General features: G+C 48.6%; 1 protein-coding gene across 5 annotated transcripts in view; it reads right to left on the bottom strand.

Moving 5' to 3' along the window:
• The window catches only part of LAMA1 (laminin subunit alpha 1), a 125,661-nt gene that overhangs the window by 36,284 nt on the left and 64,762 nt on the right, over window positions 1-24,615 (bottom strand). For 4 of the 5 annotated variants that reach the window (XM_074352457.1, XM_074352456.1, XM_074352452.1 and 1 more), the window contains 17 exons: window positions 23,980-24,216; window positions 22,967-23,110; window positions 22,353-22,532; window positions 21,086-21,271; window positions 20,650-20,777; window positions 19,872-19,992; window positions 18,759-18,896; window positions 14,820-14,941; window positions 12,569-12,655; window positions 12,092-12,285; window positions 11,084-11,226; window positions 9,228-9,317; window positions 7,884-7,995; window positions 6,336-6,498; window positions 1,420-1,630; window positions 1,130-1,246; window positions 848-1,011 (listed from right to left, as the gene is read on the bottom strand). In XM_074352457.1, the coding sequence (XP_074208558.1) occupies window positions 848-1,011; window positions 1,130-1,246; window positions 1,420-1,630; window positions 6,336-6,498; window positions 7,884-7,995; window positions 9,228-9,317; window positions 11,084-11,226; window positions 12,092-12,285; window positions 12,569-12,655; window positions 14,820-14,941; window positions 18,759-18,896; window positions 19,872-19,992; window positions 20,650-20,777; window positions 21,086-21,271; window positions 22,353-22,532; window positions 22,967-23,110; window positions 23,980-24,216 (2,537 nt within the window). The remainder of the gene's footprint in view (window positions 1-847; window positions 1,012-1,129; window positions 1,247-1,419; window positions 1,631-6,335; window positions 6,499-7,883; window positions 7,996-9,227; window positions 9,318-11,083; window positions 11,227-12,091; window positions 12,286-12,568; window positions 12,656-14,819; window positions 14,942-18,758; window positions 18,897-19,871; window positions 19,993-20,649; window positions 20,778-21,085; window positions 21,272-22,352; window positions 22,533-22,966; window positions 23,111-23,979; window positions 24,217-24,615) is intronic. The other variant, XM_074352454.1, reaches the window with a different exon arrangement.

The following is a 24,615-nucleotide window of genomic DNA, read 5'->3' as shown; positions in this document are numbered from 1 at the left end:
TGTCTGGACTTTTTCCTCACATAATTTATAACAGATTCTAAAGTAATAAATCTACAACTAACTCACAATATTGTATAAATCACTGTTAAGTCCTAAAACCGTGATTCCCTCATTTGCTGCACATTAGATCACCTGGGGAATCTTTCAAAAAGATAAAAAATAAAAGCACAGGCCACATCCCATAGTCTTTGGGGGATGGGAGTTGGTGGGGAGGGGACACTGGCATCAGTACCCTGAAGGTCCCTCGGCTGTTCCTGCACAGTTTGGGAACCACTGGCCTCAAGTTGTGCAGCTCATGTGAAGGCAAACTGCGGACATATTTGACAAATACCCAAACATAGATGTTAAAATAATGACAGTACAAATGGCAGACCTTCAAGCAGGAGGAAATAATGGAGAGGATGTCTTTCAGAGTTGGAAAACAGATTCCCAACACTTGTAGTAGTCTAGGGCAGGCAGCCACAATCTCTGTCCATGCATTAAACCAGCCTAATACAAGCTCCAAGGCGGCAAGATGTGTAAAGAAATTAATACTTGGTTCTGTCCATACACAACCTAATAATAAAGGCCTGAGCACCAGGGAGGTACTTAAGGCCTCAGCGGCTTGGTATGGTAGCATGGTATTTGTTTTAATTCCTATCTGGTTAAGTTTGTATTTTTCCATCACGCATTCATGTTGATGGTCAATTATTTCCATGGCAAGGAAATCCTGCTTGCTATGGAAATAAAAGAGAAGTCTTCATTCTTAGACAAAAAAGAATGACTCAACACTGATCAAAACAGCCACACTGATTCTCTCTGATCCACGCGTCATAGGCTGCAGGATTCTCGCAAGGTGTGATCTCACCTGTCCAGGGCGCTGGCCAGTGTCTGGAGCTCAGCCGCACGGCCCTCTGCTCTGTAGACCAGGTCCAGAGCCGCCCTCTTGGACATCTGCATGACCAGGGCGTCCACGTGGCGCCTGACTTGGGCGGTCCACAGAAGCAGCTCATCCCGGTGCCGCTCCAGCTGCTACACAGAGAAACTGACACTGAAACCCTGTGCCCTACTGAACGACGTGTGCGCGCGCTGAGGGGTGGGAGGCTCCTCTGGAAATGGGGCGCTGCGGCAGGGCTGAGCTGGGACTCACCGCTAGAGCCTCTCCCGCGGCCCCTGCGCGCGCGGCCGCGGCGTCCAGCAGCGCCCTCCCCGCGGCCGAGAGCGCCGATGTCAGGTTCTGTTCCTCTCGAACGCGCAGCTTTTGATCCTGCAGGCGGAAATCACCCCTAAGGATGCTTCCCAAAAGCAAGTCGCCTTCCTGACCGCGGCGCGTGACACTGCCGAGTGGGCACTCGGGCTCATGTTTTGAGAGCTAAGAACGGTTACCACTTACACGGGGGACCCGGCCCCGCTCTAACAGGGTGGGAGCCCGCGACTCACGCTGAGCTCCCGCAGGTTGGCGCCGACGACCCGCAGCAGGCGACCGCTCTCCTGCGCCTTCGCCTCTGCCTCCCGCACCAGCTCCGCGGCCGCCCGCACCTCACTGTGGTGTTTCGAGAGGAGGCCGTTTGCTGCTGCTTTCAGCACCTCCAGATCTTCCTGTGGCTTCTGGTAATTGGTCTGAATCTGTGACAATAAATCCTCAGCAGCCCTGGTAAAATAATAGGCGGTTCACATGTAAAAAGTAAACAACTAAGCTCGTATCACTGAAATGATCGTGGAAGGAACGTTCACACATCCATCCTGAGCCGCTGCTTCATGTCCTAAGACACATCGTAATCGCTTTTTCTAAGACACCTCTAGGCACGACAGATTCACACTGTATCCCTGAACTCTGTCTGCAAACTTCCTAACACGTTGTACTAAGGGGATTAACAGAAGCCATCTCAGTGAATCTGTTTTCAAAATTGGGACCACACTCTGAATGATGGCCACTACAGCCTTTTAGTATAAATACAGCCAGAAACTGAAGAAAGAAAACGGTTCAGTGATTTGCTCTCAAGTTACCAACGCAGTTACACACTATAAAAGGTTTTCTGCAGCTCGTTACGAAACAGATTTTATAAAAAACTTTCAAATCCAAATTGCCAGAAAGATAATTTGTACCATTGATAACAGCAAGCTTTAGGAAATCAAGAGATATTTTCCCCATATTCGTTTATAAATGTGCTATCAAATTGCTTATTTAAATCAATTTTGAACTTAAAGTTATCTAGAACAATAAAATTTTCACACTACAAATCTTTACAGTGGTTTAGTACATCCTATTAACTTCTTGCTTCAGTTTGTCAAGAGAACTTTGAAAAATTTCATGGAAAATATCTTGTAAATCACCCTCAGCTTTCACAGATTATCAGATTGCTGGGCTAAAACACCACCAAAAACCCATTTTCCAATGATACATATTTGAATGCTGACATTGTTAGAACATCATCAGGGATTATTTGAACATTCTTATCATTTTTAAAGATTATTAAAAAAAAAAAGACAGCAAGATGATGCATTATGATACAGACAATAAGAACTAAAAAAAGTACATGGGAAACACACAAGGAAACCCAGAATATTTCTAGCATCTGGCCGTGAATCTGTTACTTCATATTGTTAAAGAAGGTATCTAAAAACAACTATATGGAGACAAAGTGAACAACCTGGAAGAAATGGACAAGTTTCTGGAAACATGCAGACCACCAAGACTGAATCAAGAAGAAATAGACCACCTGAACAGATCAATCAATAGAAATGAAACGGAATTAGCAATTTAAAAAAACCTCCCTACAAACAAAAGTCCTGGACCGGATGACTTCACTGGGGAATCCTACCAAACATACAAAGAACTCATACCGATCCTTCTCAGACGCTTCCAAAAGGTTGAAAAGGAGGGAATACTCCCAAACTCATTCTATGAAGCCACCATCACCCTGATTCCAAAACCAAAGACACTACCAAGAAAGAACATTACAGGCCAAGATCACTGATGAACATAGATGCCAAAATCCTCAACAGAATATTAGCAAACAGAATCCAACAGCACATAAATAAGATCATATGCCATGATCAAGATGGATTCAGGGACACGAGGATGGTTCAACATATGCAAATCAATCAACGTGATACATATACCACATCCACAAGAGAGGACAGAAACCACATGATCATCTCAATAGATGCAGAGAAAGCATTTGATAAAATTCGACACCCATTTATGGTAAAAACTCTTATCAAAGTGGGTATAGAGGGAACATATCTCAACATAAAAGCTATTTATGACAAATCCACAGCCAGCATAGTACTCAGCGGTGAAAGGCAGAAAGGCTTCCTGCTAAAATCTGGAACAAGACAAGGCTGCCCACTCTCACCACTTCTATTCAACATAGTCTTGGAAGTTCTAGCCACTGCAATCAGGCAAGAGAAAGAAATAAAAGGGATCCAAATTGGAAGAGAAGAGGTAAACCTGTAACCATACGGGGATGACATGACACTATAAATAAAACAGCCTAAATGTTCCACACAAAAATGACTGGAGCTGATAGAAGAATTGGGCAAGGTAGCAGGATACAGGACTCACGTACAAATGGAAGAATCAGTATCGTTAAAATGGCCAGTACTGCCCAAGGCAATCTAGAGATTTAATGAGATCCCTATCAGATTCCCCAGGACATTTTTCATAGAACTAGAACAAATAATCCTAAAATGTATATTGAATCACAAAAGACCCAGAATTTCCAAAGCAATAATGAAGAAAAAGAACAAAGCTGGAGGAATAACACTCCTAGATTTCACACAATACTACAGAGCTACACTAATCAGAACAGCATGGTATTGGCATAAAAACAGACATAAGGATCAATGGAACGAAACAGAGAGCCCAGAAATAAATCTACAGTCAATTAACCTTTGACAAAGGAGGCAAGGATATACAGTGGAGAAAAGACAGTCTCTTCAGCAAATGGCGTTGGGAAAACTGGACAGCAGCATGTAAGTCAGTGAAGTCAGAACACTCCCTCACTCCATACACAAAAATAAACTCAAAATGACTTAAAGACTTAAATATAAGATAAGACGTGATAGACTTTCTAGAAGAAAACATAGGCAAAGCATTCTCTGGCATAAATCTCAGCAATGTTCTCCTGGGGCAATCTACCCAGGCCATAGAAATAAGAGCAAACATAAACAAATGGGACCTAATTAAACTTACAAGCTTTTGCACAGCAAAGGAAACCATTAGCAAAACAAAATGACAGCCTTCAGAATGGGAGAAAATATTTGCAAATGATGCAGCTGACAAAGGCTTAATTTCCAGAATATATAAACAGCTCATACAACAAAAAACAAACAACTCAATCCAAAAATGGACAGAGGATCTAAACAAGCAACTCTCCAATGAAGACAGACATGGTCAATAGACAAGAAAAAATGCTCAATATCCCTAATTATCAGAGAAATGCAAATCAAAACTACAATGAAGTATCACCTCACACTAGTCAGAATGGCTATCATTCAAAAGCCCATGAATGATAAATGCTGGAGAGGCTGCAGAGAAAAGGGAACCCTCCTACACCGTTGGTGGGAATGCAGTTTGGTGCAGTCATTTTGCAAAAGAATATGGAGATGCCTCAGAAAATGAAACAAAGACCTACAGTATGATCCAGCAATCCCACTCCCGGGTGTCTATCAGGAGGGAGCTCTAATTCAAAAAGATACATGTACCCTAATGTTCATAGCAGCACTATTTACAGTTGCCAAGACATGGAAGCAACCTAAATGTCCATTGACAGGTGACTGGATAAAAAAGATGTGGTATACTTATACAATGGAATACTACTCAGCCATAAAAAAGAATAAAATACCATTTGCAGCAACATGGATGGACCTATAGATCATTATTCTAAATGAAATAAACCAGAAAGAAAAATACCGTATGGTATCACTCATATGTGGAACCTTAAAAAAAAAAAAAAAAGAAAGGAAAAAAGCACACTATGAACTAATCTACAGAAGAGAAACAGACTGGCAGACATAGTAAACACTCTTACAGTTACCAGGGAAAGGGGGTGGGAAGGGATAAATTTGGGAGTTTGAGATTTGCAAATGTTAGCCAGTATACATAGAAATAGATTTAAAAAAACAAGTTCCTTCTGTGTAGCACAGGGAACTATGTTCAATATCTTGTAATAACCTTTAATGAAAGTATGAAAACGAATGTATGTATATGCATGACTGGGACACTGTGCTGTACACCAGAAATGGACACATTGTAACTGACTTCATTGTAACTGACTGTACTTCAGTTTAAAAAAAAAAAGGTTTCTTAAGAAATTTAAAATAGAGGTCAAATTTTCATCTATGGAATAACTTTGCCATCTAAACTGTGATCAGATGAAATGATACTGTCTTCAGTGAGTTAAAAAAGACTAAGAAGAAAAAACTCAGCACTCTTCGTTAGCTTCTTCCTGCAAAGCTCATTCAGTTTCTGTTCTAGTGGGTTACCAGTCCTCTCTCCAAATCTCACGCCACAGTAAGTTCCTCCTTTTGTTTTTCACTGAATCAACAGCATCAAAAACCCTGTTCAGTGGTGGAAGAGGTGTGAGCTCGGCTCTAGCACTCTGCCAGCAGAAGTGGAGGCTGTTTTAAAAAACCTTGTAGAAAATAATCTGCAGATGCGAGTCAGGCATCCTCAAAATGCAAACTCTGGCGAAATGATTTCACTTCTTAATAGCCACGCTGATGATAATAATGTGAAAAAGATTTTTACCTAAGTTGTTTATTACAACATTATTTAAAATAGCAAACTATATTAAAATAGTTGAACTATCTCACTACCGAGACTGGAGTTTTGGTGGGGCACTGTGTGACAAACCAGTTACTAGATGTGATCGCAGCTGGGCGAGAGGACAGCTTTTCTGTTACATCAAAACAACCGTGTGAATATACTGAGAAAAAAGGCTGAAAGCAAATTACAAGCTCCTGGTGACCACGTGTAACGATTCTTTGTGATCTGTCATTTCACACCAAGGGTTTCCGTGACAGGTGGCATAACTGAGCTAAACTACCTCGGCACAGTGAGTCTGTCGCGGCGTTCACAGCTTCAGTGGAAGCCACTGTGTTTGCTTCCACGAGAGTTTACTGCCTACACCTGATCTTCATAGAGACAGGACCACGAGGTTCTCTGGTTCACGCCAGGTGGGGATGCAGTGTCAGGGCCACAGAGGGAAACACTGCCACTGCTCGGTCGGGAGGGGCCGCACCCACCTCTCCTGCGACGTCTGTCCCACCGACAGCTTGCTGTCCTTCCCCTCCGCTCCCAAGTGCCTGCCTCTCACAGGCTGTGTCATGAATGGTATGCGGGAACTTACTTGAGTTCAAGGGTGGCATTTTGGTGCAAGTGCAGGAAATGCCTTTTCTGCAGGATTTCCAGCAAAGATGTAATGTTCCTTTGCATATTCCAAAGAGTAGAACTGGGTAGCTGGACATCTTCGTCCAAGGTCTGATTTAGAGTTGTTGCCTTTTCGCTGATTTCTATGGAGAAAACTTATCCATCATTTAAAAAGTCTCTCAAAGTGGACACGACTAAGATGGCAGAACCTTGCTCTGCTCACCTAAACTGGGCTGGACTTCTAGCCAGGCCAGGTCAGCCCGTACATCTCACTGCACCCTGGACGTCTCCCGTCAGGACACTCAGGGACTTGGGATTACTGGTCTAGGTGATGTCCGCTTCCCCAGTGCCCGTGAACTCTGTCAGGGCAGGGGCCGTGGCGACCACCCCCTCAGCTGCTCTGCACCTGGTGCGGACGTCTGCGCACAGCCGCGCTCAGTAAGGGTTTACTGCACCGGGGAACCCTCGGCACTGATGCTCCTCTTTCCTAAAACATCATTAGCTCTAATAACTAACTCCCTTACCCTTTGCCCTGTAAAGTCTGATTTGGAGTCTGCAGTTTTCATGCCATATACTATAATCCAAAAGGAAAAGCAAGAATTTCTGGTAGTCGAAAGTTGACAGTGGCATTTAAAAGCAAGATCACATGGGACGTCCCAGCTGAGTAGTGACCAACTTACTCTGATACCAGGACATACTTCGGGACCACACTGAAGCCCCAAATCCCATCAGCTCCTGTTCTGGGCAAAGCAGCGTTGTGGAGAGCTTAGCTAAGCTACTCCATGGTACTGCTGCCTGGGTATCCATTTTGTTTGGCAGCTGGCCTGCAGGGACCTTAACCTGACAGTGGCCCTCATGTCCTAGACGGCCGCCCACCGAGGCAAAGCACATGTAAGTTCTGGATATGACTTCCCCAGTGGCCCTCGTGATGGATGGTCTCTGCTTCCCAGCACCCTCCCCTTATGTGCCCCTTGGGTAAGACCCCCGGGGGTCACCAAAACCCTGCTCTTCTGCTTTGGATTAAGGAATCCGGCCTTAGCCCAGGAACCCCAAAGCACTCCACTCACAGACCCTAATAAGGGCTGGTGCCCCAGGCCCCCTCTTTCTCTCTGCCTGCAGCCTGCCTTGACCGCCCCCTCAAGGTGTGCTGGCTACGTCCTCCTGGACCTGGGAGTGATACGTTCCTCTAGGTCACACTCTCCTGTGGTCTGCTGTTGGACCTTGGCTCACCATCGGCAAAAGTGTTCCGTTTACTAAGTGTTAATTTGACACATTCATAAGAGATGTGGAGGCGCCAAATCTGCCCAATACTTAGGTCCTAAGTGAAAGGCATAATGTGGAAAATAAAAGATAAAACTCTCAATGAAAGGCAATGATCTGGACACATCAGGATCCCCTAACTACGGGAACATCCCAGCCCTCTGACTCCAGGAGTCCAGTGCAGGTCACATGTCTCTTCGTGCGTCAAATACAGTAGGTGGAGCTTTTTCTGCCAAAAAGCCAGACTCCCCAAACGAGAGGACACTACCTTGGATGTCTGTCCGCAGCTTCTCAGTAAACGTCACGAGGTCCCAACTCCTGTTCAGGACTCTCTCAGTGGCCCTGCTCACGTGCTGGCTTCGTGCCAACACTCTGTCGAGCTGACGGAAAATAAAGGCCTCAGATCAGTTTGAATAAAATGTGAGTGTTGGTATTTAATATTGTCTGTCTTAAGTAACAAAACCTATTCCGGAACAGAAAGTGAGGACGTGCACCGTCATGTAAGCCAAGGTTGACGGTTCAGGGTTGGAAATGGAGTAGGTGGTTAACGAGATGACTGACTGCTCACTCTGAGAAAAGATGCTATATTTTTTAAAAACAACCTAGTTGGTTTCCAAGCCGCAGACTCTCCCCTTGTCTCTGTTGTGAAGACCTGATGCTCCTCACGTTAGGGCCCAAGTACGAAGAGTCTAGAAAGTGAAAGCTTAGCTAATCCGTACTGGCCGTGAGGATGCGGCTGAGGGGCTAGGGACCTCGAGTTAGGCACGTGGGCTGCAGGCCTGCTGCTGCCAGGCCGGAGACCTGGGCCCGGGGCTGCCCGGGGACGTGGAGTGCCGCTCGCCTCACAGGACGTTATACGGGTCAAATACGGTGTTTACGAGGCCGGCCGCCCGGGGCTGAGGCTCAGCGACCCTCCGCTGTTACTCTGATTAGGAGTGTTCGGATTTGTAAGAGGAACAGTTACTTGTAATTTCCAGGAACGCAAAGCAACTCCCACTGGCTCTAAGTGTTTTCCACTCAAAATCGAAAGAGAATCTTCTTTAATGGATAGAAATTATTTTCATCAGCTTATCACTTCCTCCCGAATGTGTGCTTGCCGAGGTGCTTAAAGCCCACACGTAAACCTGAAATGCTTCCCAAATCATTATTACTTTTAAATTAACAGGAACCAAGCTAACACACGTTCAGGCTGTATGACTGTGTACGTGTGTGGATGGTGAGGGATGGAGATGAGACACGTACACGCGCACACACACGCACACGCAGTCAAGCAGGCCTCCCACACCGTCTGCAAGTGAGGAGATTCTCTTTTGGTCATTAAACTAAAAACTGTTTACCTGGCATGGACCTGACAATAACTAATTCCCTGCTGACATCAAAATGAACTCTGGACTCTCTTGCCATTCAGAGTCCACCGATCAGAAGCACAGGGGAAGCCGGGTGCTGCAGACGCCACACCAGGAGGGGCTGCGGAGCTGGTGGAGTGGGGGCAGCGCCTCGGAGTCCCTGGGAGGAAGAGGCCGCCCTGCTCTGAGCAGAGCCCGGCAGGCAGCCCGGTGCGGCTGCTCACGAGGGCCAGGTGGGGAGCCGGCCTTTTCAGCAAAGAACTTACCTCCCTTTGCAGGTGCTCTGTTTGTTCTGAGACACCTTCAAGTTCAGTTTTTGCCAGTTGCTTTTGTGTATTTCCTTTTAGTAAAGATTCCTAAAAAGAAGAAAGCAAACTATAATGCTGGAAAATAACTTTTCTGGTTCCTACCTAAGAATCACCTGTTATTACTTCTTTTGTTCAAGGAAATTCTCCTTTCCTTGAAATTGCATTAAAAAGAAAATGAATTCACTAGAGTTTTGATGACGACAGCATGTTTCCGTACTGCCCTCTGTTCGTTGTATTTCCTACAAAGACAGGAAGTTAAACCAGATACTGCTGCAGTTCTTGGGTGAGTCTGGCCTAATTTCATAGCAGAGTCACAAAAAGTTGAACTATAATTGCTAATACCTTAAAAAACGCTAACAAGGCTAAAATACAAAAAGTATTAAGTAAAGGAAAGCCTTATGGTTACTAAAAATTAAGTGCTTAATTTATTTATGCCAACACTTTCTAATTTCTTTACTTGCACGACTTTAAACCTTGTAACAACCTGTGAAGGGGCTAGATTATTGTTTAGGGTCAGGACAGTCGCTGTGTCGGTAAACAGTGAAAACAAGAAACAGTTAAGTGTTCATAATCTTCACCTCCTGTGTACTTTACATAAAAAGTCATTTAAAGGAACTGACAAAGTAAGTTTAAATGAGAACAAATCATTCAGAAAGAGTTAAAATTGAAACCAAGTATTTATCTCACTTAATAAAAAAAAATACAGTTGTCCCGCTGGAGCACAGACTCACAGAGGTAGGGTTTATATATTGTGCTATAGTGAGTGGAAAAGAAATCTGAACATTTCTGTCCTTTCTGATGTTGGTGGGGTTTTTTTCAGATTTTTTTTTTTTAAAAGAATTTCTTCTCATCTTTCAAAAACATTTTGTTCCATGGAGAAAAAAATATAAAAACATCTCTTAGAGGTTCCTAACCTTCCTTTACTCCACTGCATCTATAGAGGAAATGACCACGATTGACAAGAATGGATCACTGAAGCAGCTGGATTCCAACAGGCAGGCGCGCGCGGGGGTGCGCGCGCCGACACACACACACACACACACACACACACACACACACACACACACACACACACACACACACACACACACACACACACACACACACACACACACACACACACACACCCCTAAGGACATCTAAAGTCTGAGGAAAGCTCTTATCTGAAACAGGCGTTCAGAATGACTATCCTTTTTATTACTGCATGACAGTGAATTAAATATCTCAAATTCTAATGCATAGGCTTTAAGCAAAATTAAGAATCACATTTTTTTCCCAATTAGAATGAAAAAAATGCTGTTAGTAAGTCCATTTCTTACCTTCCCACCTTCTTTTGGACCCAGATCAAAACACAGGTTTTGGCTAAACACAAAACTATGATTTACCGCGAGATTTTTTATAAAGTTTCCTAGGGAGGAGGAACTTCTGTGCTCTGCAAGTCCAGCTGAGAATAATACATTTACAGAAACTAGTTCATCTTCAGCAAATTCCAGCATTAAAGATGCTGTCCCGAGACGGTTTCTGCGTTTGCATTAGGACGGCTGTACGCAGCCACCCCGAGGCCCCTTTAAACGGGGCGAGGGGACGCTGCCTCCTTCCCGAAGGCCGGAGGAGGAGCCCCGGGGAGACCTGACAGGGCGGCGTCTGGGGAACAACGCGCGAGCAGAGCCCCCCTCAGCAAGATGAGGGAGCGCGGAGGCCGAAGCCTCCGGTCCGGCTGAGCGCAAGGCGAGCGCCCACCAGCGCTGGACTCCGGGCCGAGGCGCCGGCGCAGGCGGGAGGGCAGTGACACGCGTCTGGGTCCCAGTACCCACCCGGAGACGGCTCGCCGTATTTTCCAGGCTGGACAGAGTTCCATGCGGGGCAGGGATGACGCTGGTGAGGTTCACAGGGAGAACGGCGCGGCCGGCAGCGTCCAGGCCGTCCAGCAGCGCCCCCGCGCACGCGTCGTCACAGGCTGCGAGGAAGCGGAGGCCCCGGTGACGCAGGGCGGCCGCGCGGTTCCCCGGGCGCGCGGCCGCCCTGTGACAGCCACGTCCCCTCATTCCCACGCCAGCTGGGCCTTGGGGGGGAGGGCAGGCGCCAGACTCAGGTCGCATCCGGGACTCCCCGGGGCTCCCGAGTGGAGCCCCGCTCTGGCGCCCGTCTCCTTACGCGGCTCCAGCGTTACCACAGCACGTCTGCCCATCTCTGACTTGGACCAATGGCCATGAATTCCCAGTGCATTCCTGCCCGAGCCTGGGGTCCTTTCCTCAGAGTTTGCACACACCTTCAGCAAGTACACGTGAAGGAGACTGGGGGAAGTCACGGGGCTGTTCTGCTTACAACACACCGACAAAAGCAAGAGTTCTGGACTGCCTGACGCTGCTTCCTCCCCGTCTTCCCCACGAACCACCGAGGCGACACCCCAAGGTCACTACCTCACGCTCTTGCTGTTCAGATAAATCAGAACCAAAAAAAAGTGTCCACAACAGCCAAGAGCTGAGGCCATATGTGAAATTTGGTGACACACATGACCAGCCACAAAGGTGTTCTCTCTGCGCCAGCTGACCCTTGGCTCCACTAAAGGAAAAGTTAATCAGCCGGACTGCGAGGCTGGCGTTACTGTGCTGCTGATTTGCCGGGGAGATAAATGCTGTTAGCCTAGAACCTTCTACCTCGGCTCCAGATACTCTGCAAAACATTGTTTGGCAGATGCAAAAGGAACCTACGCTTAGTTAAAATAAAATAGGTCTTTATGCTGATGACGCCACAGGGCACCACAGCAAGGAAGCATCTGAGAGGAAAGAGTGTCTTGAAGCGCTTAGGGGAGCGGTACCCACACACACAGTCGCTTTCCACCAGCGTGTGCCTGGGCTCACAGTCCTCACAGCGGAGCCCCGTGGCCCCCGGCCTGCAGACGCACTGCCCGGACCCGCGGTCACAGTCGCTGTGAACAGAGCCGTGCGGGCTGCAGTCACACCTCTGGCAAGAACCACCTGGCATGTGCGGGTTCCCGTGGTAGCCTGTGGAGCACCTGCGGGGACAGTGGGATCAACACCAGTAAGTACACACATGAAGCAGTTTTCCCAAGGACAGAAGAGAACACAGGCCCGTTCACCTCCTTCTGCATCCTGTTTCCTAAAGGCCGAGACGGTCAGAGGAAGTGCGTTTACCTATCTTGATACCCAGGAGGCTGCTTTGCGGTATCGCTTGTGCACAACCAAACTGACCCCGGCTCCCCAGCGCTTTTGTAAATGTGTCCTAACCCGCCAAGGGGATCATGCCTGGTGACTTCCATGTGCTGACACCCCGCATACCTTTCACAGTACTGTCCCTCATAGCCCTGGAAACAGGCGTCACAGCGGAAATCATGATCACCTTCCAAGACACAAGTGGGACTAAAACTGGAAGAAAAGAATTTTTTAAATTTTCAGATATTCAACTTCTAATCTCTCGGGGTACTTATCCTTCCCTCTTAGGGGACACGATGTTGTTCTAAAGGGTAAGTGATCACGCTGGACGCCTGGACACGCTTTTCAGGGCCTAAACTCTGTTGGGCAAAAGGAAGGACGATAAACATGTTATCAGGACAAGGGGGTACATCTCGTATCCTGAAGACCCGCACTGGCGGCTGCCCAGTGACAACCCTGTGAGTGCTGGAGCCACGGAGACAGATTTACTGAGCACAGCTAATTAGTCACCAAACAAGAAAGCATCCCAGGAGAAGAAGGGCATGTTCTGAGATTTAACTCCATCATCTGACTTTAATTAGAGAAGGTGGTGGGAGGGAGCTGCACGTGCCTGTGAGCAAACACAGGAACAGCAGGCTGAGGCCATCGGATGGCTGGGGACACACCGACTGCAGTGAAAGGTGGGGAGGCGGGGACAGCAGTGGGGAGAGAAGCAGAGGGTGAGGGTGGAATCTGAAAATACGCAGACGTAAGGGTAGGGGGTCGTGCGGTGGGCTGGAGCAGCAAGACGGCAGCCACTGAAAATGGAGCAGTGCACTCAGACGCTGGGCCCCTCGCTCGGGGGCTTTGGCTTTTGGCGCCGTCCTCTTTCAGTGACTTCTACCTCCACATTCAAATCACCAACTAGATGCTCAGCTGGGTGCCTGCAGGCCACTAAAAAAATACCCACGGGGGTATCTGGCCAGTGAGAGAAGTGCCCAGTGTGAGCTGCAGGGCTCTCCGTCAGCTCCACGTCACCTCTGACTTGCTCCTGCTTGAATACTAAAGGGACAGACTTCAGGGGAGACACAAAATATGTCGAAAACAAAGCACATCAGTTAGGGCCTCTCAGATGCACAGCACACACACAAGGCTCCCACCCTCAGAGTCGCTTCCGGATAGTGTAACCTTTAATTTATCAGCATGGGCTGTGGGGAGGTCTGGGCCTTCTGTGACGGAAGGAGGAAGCCACACAGACACACCCTGTGCATGGTACGAGGGCGGGGTGTCTGTCCACACACCTCCCTGGGCGCATACAGCCTTGCAGCTGCGGACACGGATGTGCACACGGGTACGAGTGTTTTCCAGAATGGCCTCACATCACATACTCACTCACGTAGTGTGACTGGCCGTCTCTCCCACTCCACACATCCCCTCTTCTCAGTGCCCTGCGGTGTTTCACTCAAGGGCGCACCGCAGTGCACTCCAGGTCGTCATCGCTCCCTGTAGGTAGACGTTGCAGTCCCCCCCTCCCCAGCTGCCTGTGAGAACAGGCGGGGCCCATCTTTACACACGTGCAAGTACTCCTACAGCTTAGATCACAGGAGCACATTTGATGATTCAAAATTTATATACAGACTTAGTACAAAAAATTAAATAATAGTAATAAATTTTAGGATGCTGGAGAGCTCAGAGAGATGTTTTTCACACAGTGCCTCTCATTCGGTCCTCACCGCCAAGCGACACTTACTTAGAAACAATAAAAGATAGAAGATTCAAACAAAAATCAAAAGGAAACTCCATTTTAGTATACCAAAGGCTGGCGTTTGTCCTCCACACGTCCAGTGCCTTCTCAAATATTCTAAGCAACAATGAACTGTTACTTACGAATTGCAGTTTTCGCTTAACCCAAAGATACAGATACTTCAAATCCTGGGTTCTTTTTTGGGTGGAGACAGTTCTCTACAAGGATTATGACTGCGAGGTAGACCCTGCCCACTCCACCCCTGGGCATGTTTCTCACCTCATCAGTCATCAGCACGTGTAATTCTAACCCCACTCCCTCACGGCAAACAGGAACCGAATTCTTTGTATCATTATTCATAAAATTAGTAATAGTTCGTCTCTAGACACACTGGATATATACGGTGAAGACTAACATTACTCTTTAAAAAACCAAACCTGGAAGTCCTTTCATTTATTCCCTTCTAACACCCAAACCAACACATGGGTATTTTGCTTTGGGAAAGACTCCCTTCCAATGCCATGAGGGTGAACACTTTCTCGACACAGAAGACTACTCACTAAGCGAGGCCCCAGGAGACCCTTGGGAAACGTGGCGGATGGTGGGGGCAGCCCGGCCTCAGCGGCGTGGGCGGGGGCGCCGTGTGCAGCTCACCTGGCAGGGAGGCCGTGAGGACAGGAGCAGGGAGAGCAGTCGCTGGCCCGGCCGGTCACCTGCCCGTAGTACCCAGGGGCACACTCCTCGCAGTGGTCGCCAGTGGTGTTATGGCTGCAGTTCTGAGGCCGCACGTGTCAAGAGGAGAGGAAAACAGTGGGAACCTGTTAGAGCCTCTGAACTGGCGATCGCGAAGCACTTCCATGTTTCCTGTCATTGACGTTTGTTTATTCTCAATGAAGGGTGAGCATTTTTCTTATTTTTAAAATCCTGGAAACACTGCCAGCTCTGTGGCTGGCATTCATTATAAGACTCTATCCATCCAAAACAGCCCAGAAATCACTGATATGTCCTTCCCATAGAATACATGCACAGGGCAGCCACCTTCAGAGCCCGAAAACACGGGTTTAAAAGGGACCCAACACCGACCTGGAGCACGGTGGGCTGCGCACAGTCAGTACTCAGTGATCCCAGGTGGGGAAAGAGCGGAAGTGAGTGGATGGATGGTTCAGGACACTGACAGCACGGGGAGGAAACGCAGGGGCTCAGAGCACCGCCACGATTCCTGCGGTGACCACATCGTTTCCCGTTAGCTTTCACATCGTTGTTTGGACCTACCATCCTGCTCTTTAAAGAAAAATAAGCTAAAAGAGCAACTAAGTCTTGACATATTATTCCAATGTAAAACCTGCTTCTGCTCAGTTGGACCCCCATTCACACCGCCCCAGGCACCGGATTCTGGGTCTGACACAGGGACACAAAGTCAGGTGACATCGGGAACCACTGAGCAAACCTGCAAACCAACTCAGACGTTCGTCCTTGGGAGCAGGAGAGGATGCAGAGAGAAGCCTCGTTATGTGTTTGGAAACTTATTTTTAAGTTCCTTTTAAATTAAAAAATATTCCAGTGTTTTTCGTTTGAAAATCGTAATCCTGTTTCACCTGACAAAAACAGATTTTACTAAGATCTTCTAGGCCCTAAAACTGGTATCTCTTTAGAAGTAAAATCTGCAACCTCTCTTAAAAGGTTAATGTGTTAAATACTTGTTTTAGTGAGTATAACCAGAGCCAACGAGGAATAAATATTTGATGATGAGAGAGGCCTGAAGCAGGTTTTCTGGTTTTCCATCCCTAATACCAACTCAAGCACTAACAACCCCCCTAATGCACAGCGGATGCAAACTCCCTTGTCTTCAAGATCCTGGAGAATGGAAAAGAAACTTCCAGAGAACGGCAGGGTACTGAGAATCTGTTAAGGTGACCTGGGGTGCGTCAGCTGCTGTGGGACGCGCAGGAGAACGCCTGTCAGTTTGTTAATCGCAAAAGGAGCAAGTGCATCTCCTGGAAGCCGGCAGCTGGGCAGAGGAGCCCCAGGGTAGCTGCCTGCTCCTCGTCCCACCCCCCTCCAGGCCACATTTCTGATCAGTCACTTTTATGCTAATACCAAAGGCCAGGGGACATGGAGAGGGAGGAACACCCTAGGTGCCAGATGACAAAATCAGACCCAAAATGTCCTGACACCCAGGCTGTGCGGTAACAAGGACATGGGGAATGCTGAGAGAGTGGCAGACGGAAGCAACGGCGGCGCTAAACACAGAGGGACCTATTAGAGGAAGACCAGCGAGGAGAGCCAGGGTCCCAAGTTCAAAGAGCAAGGACACAGGTGCTAAACTGGTGAAACGCATGTGACTATCGTGGCGTCTAGTCAGTTGGGTAGAGGCAGCAAAGCCACCAGCTGCATCCACAGAAACACAGCCCCCCGAGTTACGGAGGGCTGCCCCTACCCCCAGAGCGGAGGCTCTGGGCACAGCATCTTAAGACAGACGGTGACATCTGAGCCTCAAAACGGCGAGTGGACTGCAAGCATTCTATAGGACACCAGGTGCTTAAACAGGATGTCTGACCACAGGGCTGAGATGCGGGGTCTCTGGAACTGTGAAAGAGGAATTTTATTAAGTGGTTTCGCAAGTTATTTGTTAAGATACTGTTGCTTTTTATGAATAAATTTGAACTAGTGGTTTATCAAAATGGCTCTTTAGAATAGAACTGTGCCAACAGTTGGGTGATCAGTCCCAGGAATCATCAGGGCTGCCCCCAGTGAGCTGAGCCACTGCGAGAGTGAGCGCCCTGTTGCCGGCGGCGTGTAAGTGGACGTTCAGCAGCCAGCTGGCCTGGACGTTGTAGTTCCGACTTAAGATCTGAAGGGATTGCGGTAAGAATGAAAGATCCTATTGTGACCTGACAGTCTGAACTCTGAAGGCCCGACACTGTTTTCTCTTTACAGTGGGTTTTCGTTAAGTAACTGGCACTGAGCAGTAGCCGTGCGTGACGGAGTCACTAGGGACAGACACAGAGCCACAAAAACGGAACGAGCGCAAAGCCCGGTGCGTCTGCTCAACGCTGGGAGCAGAAGAGCCCCGGGGATGTGGGCTCTGCGCATCTTGGGCAGCATGTACCGGCCACACGCTGTGCACGGCAGGTCTAATTATGAGGCCCGGGTGAGATGTATGGATTCCGCTCCCCTGGCGCAGGGCCTGTCTGAAGGCTACCATCTGCCAGCATTCATCCCAGGGAGACTGCCACTGTCTTCCACGGGCTGGGTTAGGTGAGCTGTGTTCCCTCCTGGTGTAAACTGGTGGGTCAGCTGCTGATCTGAGACTGTGCTCTGGTGGATCTGGGTCAGGCACGGTAGGGCGATCCCTCACGTTACTGCAGTGAGCTGCGCCGGGGAGGACGCGGCAGGAAAGCACTGATGGAGTCTTCAACCGCCTGTGTGACCTCTGTCCCATGACTGGCCAGGGGGCCTTCCCAGCTAATGACCTCTCGCTTTAAGTTGTCTGAAATCGATTCTCCTTAAATGAGATTTTCTCATTTTCTGTATTGGACTTTACTTCTGCTGGAGCGTGGGTTGATTAGAGTAAATTTTGTTAAATAGTGGTGTGGCTGCCTGCATCTTCATTCAGTCCACTTTACCTTGACTGACTGGAACAATTCTTTCATTCCCCACATATAGTGGAGTCAGCACAGGTTAACACATGTCTTTGTAACTGAGGAAAACCATGCAGTGCTTCAGCTTCTAAAATTCACCTTGCACTGCTACGGTTTACCAGTTTCCCAGTGGAAACTGCCTTTGAATTTCAGTATGAAAGATGCTTTCAAACACAAGAAGAGGCAGACGGACCCAGTGTGGCTGGAGGCCAGTTAGGAGGCCCCGGTTCCTGTGCTGAGGCCCCGGCCAGGACCCCTCAGGCTCGGGATGCGTCCTCCTTGGGGGGCAGCTCGCTTCCCTTCAATGAGTTATTTCACTTGAGGCAAGTCAGTCTTGGTCCAATTTATACAAGCAGCCGGTTACAAAGAATGAGCTTTTAGGGTTAGGGAGTATTCTATGTTATCAATAAGGCATCGTCAGCTTAAGCAAAATCCTGGACACAAGAGTTTGTCCTCAGCCAGGGCCACAAGACTGCTGCCTGGGTCACCCGGTCCTTTCCAGCGATCAGGGTTCTCCTCATGCCCGAGCTGGCCAGGAAGCAGACGCACACTAAGGCCTCCAGGAGAGCGCGCACGGAGAGGGCAGCACTCTCCACAGGGAACTACGTTCTCAGCGTGGGCACTAACTCATTCTAAAACTGCCAGTGACTCTTCAGGTTCTATGACATAAAGTTACTTACTTTGCGACCACCAGTCTGCAAGTAGAAACAAGAGACACTTCACTAATTCCCAAACTGATGCCCGTGAACAGTCATGGAGCTTCATAAAAGGGTTTCCACCACCGTCAGACCACTGAGCTAGACCCTTCTGAAGGAAATACATTTTTATCTTACACTGAGTTAAATTTAAACTCCTCTAAATCAAGGAACTCGTATGACTTTGAATCGGACATTTAAACGCTCAGGGCTGCTCTAATTCCAAGTGTCAGGCAAGCAGCCAGAGACCAACATACCAGACACTCCCCCGTTTCAGGGTCACAGGCGTCACTGTGGTTGTTGCAACTGCAGGGCACACAGGGAGCAAGCAGAGGCCGGGGTCTCCTGCCATCACCTTCTGGAAGCTTCCCTCTGTGATAACCAGGCGCACAGTCCTGAGGGGATGCAGAATGGAAGGCGATGAATAAAAAACCTGATTAAAAATGGGCAAAGGACTTGAATAGACATTTTTCCAAAGAAGACACACAAATGACTAGACAAGCACATGCAAAGATGCTCAGTGTCACTAATTACCAAGGAGGTGCACGTCAGAACGCCACGGTGAGATACCAGCTCACACACCCACGATGGCTGCCGTCGAAAAACCACCCGCCCAGAGAATAGCAAGTGCTGGTGAGGACCAGGGGAAGTCGGGACCCTGGCGCTTTGCTGTGGGGATGGAGAATGCTGTGGCTCCAGGGAGAGCAGCACGATGGCTCATCAGACAGTTCAAAACCGAGTTACCACGTGATCCAGCAACTCTGCTTCTGGGCACAAACCCCAAAGGACTGAAAGCAGGGTCTTGGAGAGAGATGTGCACACCCATGTTTGTAGCAGCATTATTCACGGTAGCCAAAGGCGAGAGCCACCCAGGTGTCCACTGATGGATAAACACCGCGCAGTCCACCTGGCCAGTGGAGTGTTACTGGGGAGGACATCCTGACACCTGCTACCACGTGGATGCACTGGGAGGACACGCTGCTGAGTGAATTGCCCCAGTCCCAAGACAAATACCGCATGATTCCACTTACATAAGGGACCAAGAGTCGTCAGACCCGTACGGAAAGTACAAGGCGGTTGCCAGAGACTAGGGGAGGAGCAGAGGGTGGGCACAGAGGTTTAGTTTTACAAGATGAAGACCCCTGGAGACTGGCTGTTCAGCACTGTGGGTGCACTTAACCCTGCTAAACCACACACCTTAGACACAGTCAAGACAGCGAAGCTGACGGTCAGGCATACTTTACAAGTACCTTTTCAAAAGGGAAAGAGACGTAACAGATACACACAGTTCTGTCTGTCACCTGGAGCTGCTGTAACAAGCCAACTTTAACCCCAAATCAGGAAGTGCATTTTAACCACAGTCTCCCTACCTGACATGAGAGTCCAGCCGTGCCAGGAGGACAGAGACACTTCTCCAAAAGGAATGCCACCGCCCTCCCTGGGGGCAACTCTTCTGCCTTTCTGCCAACCTCCATGGAGATGTTTGAGATTCTGTGGATCCGTGTGTTAGCAAGTGAGAGAGGAAATACTAATATTAAAGAAGACATTTTCAGAAATGGCACATTGAAGAATGCTATTTGCACATCTGGGACACCAGAGCTTTCCCGCCAGTCTGAGAGTAGTTCCTACTCAAGATTATAAAGGAAATGGGTAAGAACCCAGGGGAAGCACATTCATCATTACACAGGGGTGGTCCTCAGCCAGCACTTGAGAAGTGAAAAATAATGTTAGAGAAGGCACATCTAGAAGAGCCCGCGAAGTTCTAGCTTGGCCAGGGATGGGTGGCTTTCCTTCTGGGGTAAGAACTGAATGAGAAGGTAACAGCATTCACGATGCCTTGTTCCAAAGAAGTGGGCAGTGCAGCTTACGGGCAGAAAACAGCAGAACGTCTTTGCTGTTTACACTCTATGTTCATCTAAGATTATCACCACTATGTACTTACAGCCACATCAATATGGATGATGGACAATCTATGTCATTTTTTTTTTTACATATTTCAGAGTAATATTAACATTTAATAAGGTTTCAGTGAAGAACAGAAATACATGTTATTAAAGGTAGAAGGCAGTGGGGGTGATGTGCATCAGATCTCTTCAGTCTGCTTTCAGATAAGGAAAATACTTTTAAAATTCTAGAATTTCCAAGTACCTGCTTTGCTGTAACCCTTGACCGTAAGACGCTTTGATGAGGATGTACTCAACATTGCTAAGAACGGACATAAAATCCGAGCGTGTGACAGGTTCTTCAGAAACAGAGTTAAAGTATTTCCAGAAATCCTGTGGATGAGAAGTGCACACAACTAAATTCAGGGAACAGATCCTCAGCGGCATATGAACTTAATTCTTTCAGAAGTACCTCCACCAGGGAGCCCAGTTCTGCATATGACACTAAGTTCAACTGGGGCCTAATGTACACTTCTTGAGAAGACAGAATTTGGATCTGTTTAGAAATGTTGCTAAGCCCATTGGAATCTGGACCCCCATGGCCATCAGGGGCACGCTGTCAGCACAGCAGCCCCCGGATCCACCACGTCAGGGCAGGGTCCCCAGGCTGGAGGGCTCACGTGCAAGGAACGTGCGGTCACCTCTCTCATCTCTACTTTGTGCTCCTGCCGCACTCCGTTCTCCGGGGCGGGCGCGTCCACGTAGATGACTTGCTTCCTGGCCCGGCCTCCTCTGATGAGCACCTGCGGCTCCAGGTTGAAGGGGCCGAGCCCATGGGAAGAGTGGAAGGCCACGCTGTAGCGCAGCGTCCCGCCGTAGGCCGTGAGCTGCGGGGGGAGGGGCATCGGCATTTACTTCTCTGACACGCCAGTGGCTTAAAAATATTTTATCATAAGCCTGCTGCCATTTGAAGGAAACCTTGCATCTTAAAAATACATCACACGGGTGGCATAAATTATCTGGAATTTGCTACCTTCTAATTCTAATTATGGATTATTACGTTGAACTGAGCTAGAGTTAAGTGATCTTCAGAGCTTTAAAACCCACTTCATAAGGCATGATGGGCATACGGAACTGTATGTATGTAGTGTGTACAACTCGGTGGGTTTGGGGCTAAGTACACACACGTGCAGCCACCACCAAAGCCACAGACGTGTCCAGCACCTCTCAACATTTCCTCTTGACGATGCCAACAAAAGTAGGCTCCGAAGTAACAAAGCAATGTGATAATCATTCTAATTACTTTCAAGTTCCTTTGAATTAAGAATGGTCTACAGCTTATAGGAGCACTGGATGTGTATCTGCAAATTTTAAAAATCAGGGTCAACTGGGTGGGGGGACAGTATAGCCCAGTGGTAGAGTGCGTGCTTCGCATGCACAAGGTCCTGGGTTCAGTCTCTGGTACCTCCATTAAAAATAGTAAATAAATAAATAAGCCTAATGCCTTCCCCTCGCAAAAAAAAGAAAAGAAAAAATATTTTTAAAAATCAGGGTGAATTCACACAGAGACTCCTATCTTGATATAAACAAAAATGCAGACGGTGCCCTTCAGGTCTCTTTCCCCCATGTGAGTGTCGGGTTCTTGAGAAGACCCTCCCAGGCCGCTGCACCCAGGCCTGCACGAGCCCGTATTAGCAAAGACGGTAAATGCTTGCTGAATGACTGCTGTCAGAAGGAGGAAGTATGACTGAAACTTTAAAAGACTTTCAAAATTTACGGAAAAATTAAAGGGCCATCTGTCTGATCTGGGGGGATTTTTCTAAGTGTTACCCTTCTCCACCCCCACTTAGAAGAGAAAATTAGCCACTACTCCAGTTCGCAACAGGCCAGCCCAGGTCAGCGTGATTTCAGACTGCACCCCTGCCCCCAGGAAAGGTGGATGGGCTCTGGGCTGGATGTGGGTCTCACCTGGTCCCCCTGAAACTGCCCAGGGAGCCGCCAGTAAAAGGGCTCCGCGTGGACATGCCGCCTGACGGTCACGGCATCCAGGAGGACATCGGGGGCCTGCGAGTACACCCCCTCGGTTGTACCCTTGAGGTCACTCTGAGAAACCACATGCAGACGAGGCTGTTTGGAGCTCAGCGTGACCTAGTCATGGAAGGGAGGACACTGAGAAACTTCAGAGTGAATTAACTCCGTGCCTTTGACTGCCGGATTCTTCCACTGTTTCAGACGAGGCAGCTTCATTATTAAAACAGGAATAAGAAAGCCGTTTGTTTTAAATTTAAACATCTGGATTAAAATGAACTGAAAGTGCCTTCAATTAGGATCAAACTACACGCCATTGGGCAATGTTCAATTACATGAAGGAGACTATTGAGATTTCAGTCCAACGAGGGCTGCCAGAGGCCGAAGCTCCCACTCCATTGACCCCTGGGGTGGAGTCAGCAGCAGGGCCCTGACTCACTCACTCAAACCAGCTTCCTAGAATTTCTGACTCGGTAAGAAAATTTCTGTCCCACCCTCCCCCGACTCCCAAGGGTGAAGGGTTAACACAGAACCCGTGACTGCGGGGGACTCACCGGGGTCCTCATGTAGCCCTGGGCCTCGGCGCAGAGCTGTGACAGCCCCGAGCAGAAGCAGGGGGTACAGCCCTGGGGGGCGGCGGCGGCCAGAGCGAAGGTGCCCGCCCGACACTCGTTGCACCGCGGGCCGATGGCGTTCTCCTAGAGGGCATGGAGCAACAGACTGGTTTTTACCTGAACAAGAGACACGGTTCCTGAACAGAAATGAAATAAACCACAAAAAAGCTCTGGATGAACAAACACCAGGGCTAGCTGTCCCTGCGGCGGGTTCCCGAGCCTCTCTGAGCCTCAGCTCTCAGACTCGGCGGTTCCCTGGCCCATAAGTCTCCTGGAGCCGCCAGGTGACCCTGATCCGGGGGGTGGGGCCCACAGGCCCAGTGATTACGAGGAGGTCCTCCTGCGCTGCTGGCCAAGCTGCAGCCACAGGTGTGGTGAAGCAAGCTCGCGGCCCCACGTGCGTCTCCCCTCCCTTCTCCCCCTTCACTCATTAACCCAGGACCCAGCTTCCATCTCACCAGCCCCTGGGAAAGGACCCGAGAAGCTAGCCAATGACCTTCTAATAACAAAGCACAATGAGAAAACTAATGGAAACACACGGAATTCAGCATGATGTTGAAATTGGACCCCCTGGGAAATAATACACCCAAATGTCCTCCAGTCTGGCCGGCACACACAAGAGAATGCTTACCAGCCCTAAAAAACCACAGATCTTCCTGAAGCCCTGTGTTATTTGTTTTACCTGTATAGTCAAGACAAACTGGCTACTCAACCAACTGGAACACAGGAGAGAAAACTCAGTGTGGTTTTCAAGTTAGTTCCATCATCTGACACTTGTAATAAACAGCAGAAATTCCATCTAAAGCTCACCTGTTATTCTAGAAGAGCACACACAGAATTTAAACTCGGGCCTGGAAGGTGGTGTGAACTCATAGGTGCCTATTTCCGTAGCTGAAACCCCAGCGTCGGACTGGCAGCGGGGGAGGGAAGAGAGTGGAGCCCAGGGCCCGTACCTTGCACAAGCAGGTCCCAGTTTCCTGTGCGCAGCTGCAGAGCCCCTGCTCCTGGTCGCAGGTGTCGGCCAGCGTCCCTCTCAGGTCGCAGTTGCAGGCCACGCAGTCTGGGAAGTCTCTGTAACCCAGGGAGCACTGGTCGCAGGTCCGGCCACCGAATGCAGGCTCACACGGGCAATGGCCAGTGAGCACGTCGCACTGAGGACTGGCTGACCCCACGTTACTGCAGTTGCAGGCCTGAGAGAAAAAAAACCAACTAAAAAGGCAGCTTTGGCGTTTTCATCATCTGCACCTGCGAGGATTACAGGACAACACTGAACGTGGGGAAATCATACAGACGAAGGGCTCCTCCCACTGCCGCACGTGCCCACCGGAGGCCGGACTACACTGCTGGACTGAGCGCACGGGCGTGGTGCACACACACGGGGCCTGAGCCGTGGCCTGACGTCCAGTCTACCCCAAAGGTCAAAGCAGTGCAGCAAATTATTTTAGAAGTCAAGTAATTTGCCCTCTGTTTTCAAAACACAAACTCCAGCATTTATTACAGAATATATTTAAAGGGCACTAATACAAAGTTCTGATCTTCTAACCGTCAGCTCCGCAGCTGGCTCCTGAAGAAAGCTGAGAATAATGTGT

This window comes from Camelus bactrianus, chromosome 24 (genome assembly GCF_048773025.1).
Source record: "Camelus bactrianus isolate YW-2024 breed Bactrian camel chromosome 24, ASM4877302v1, whole genome shotgun sequence".
In the NCBI taxonomy this organism is placed as follows: domain Eukaryota; kingdom Metazoa; phylum Chordata; class Mammalia; order Artiodactyla; family Camelidae; genus Camelus; species Camelus bactrianus.
The sequence above is the reverse complement of the archived record's forward strand: the minus strand, read 5'-3'. Positions and strand labels throughout refer to the sequence as shown.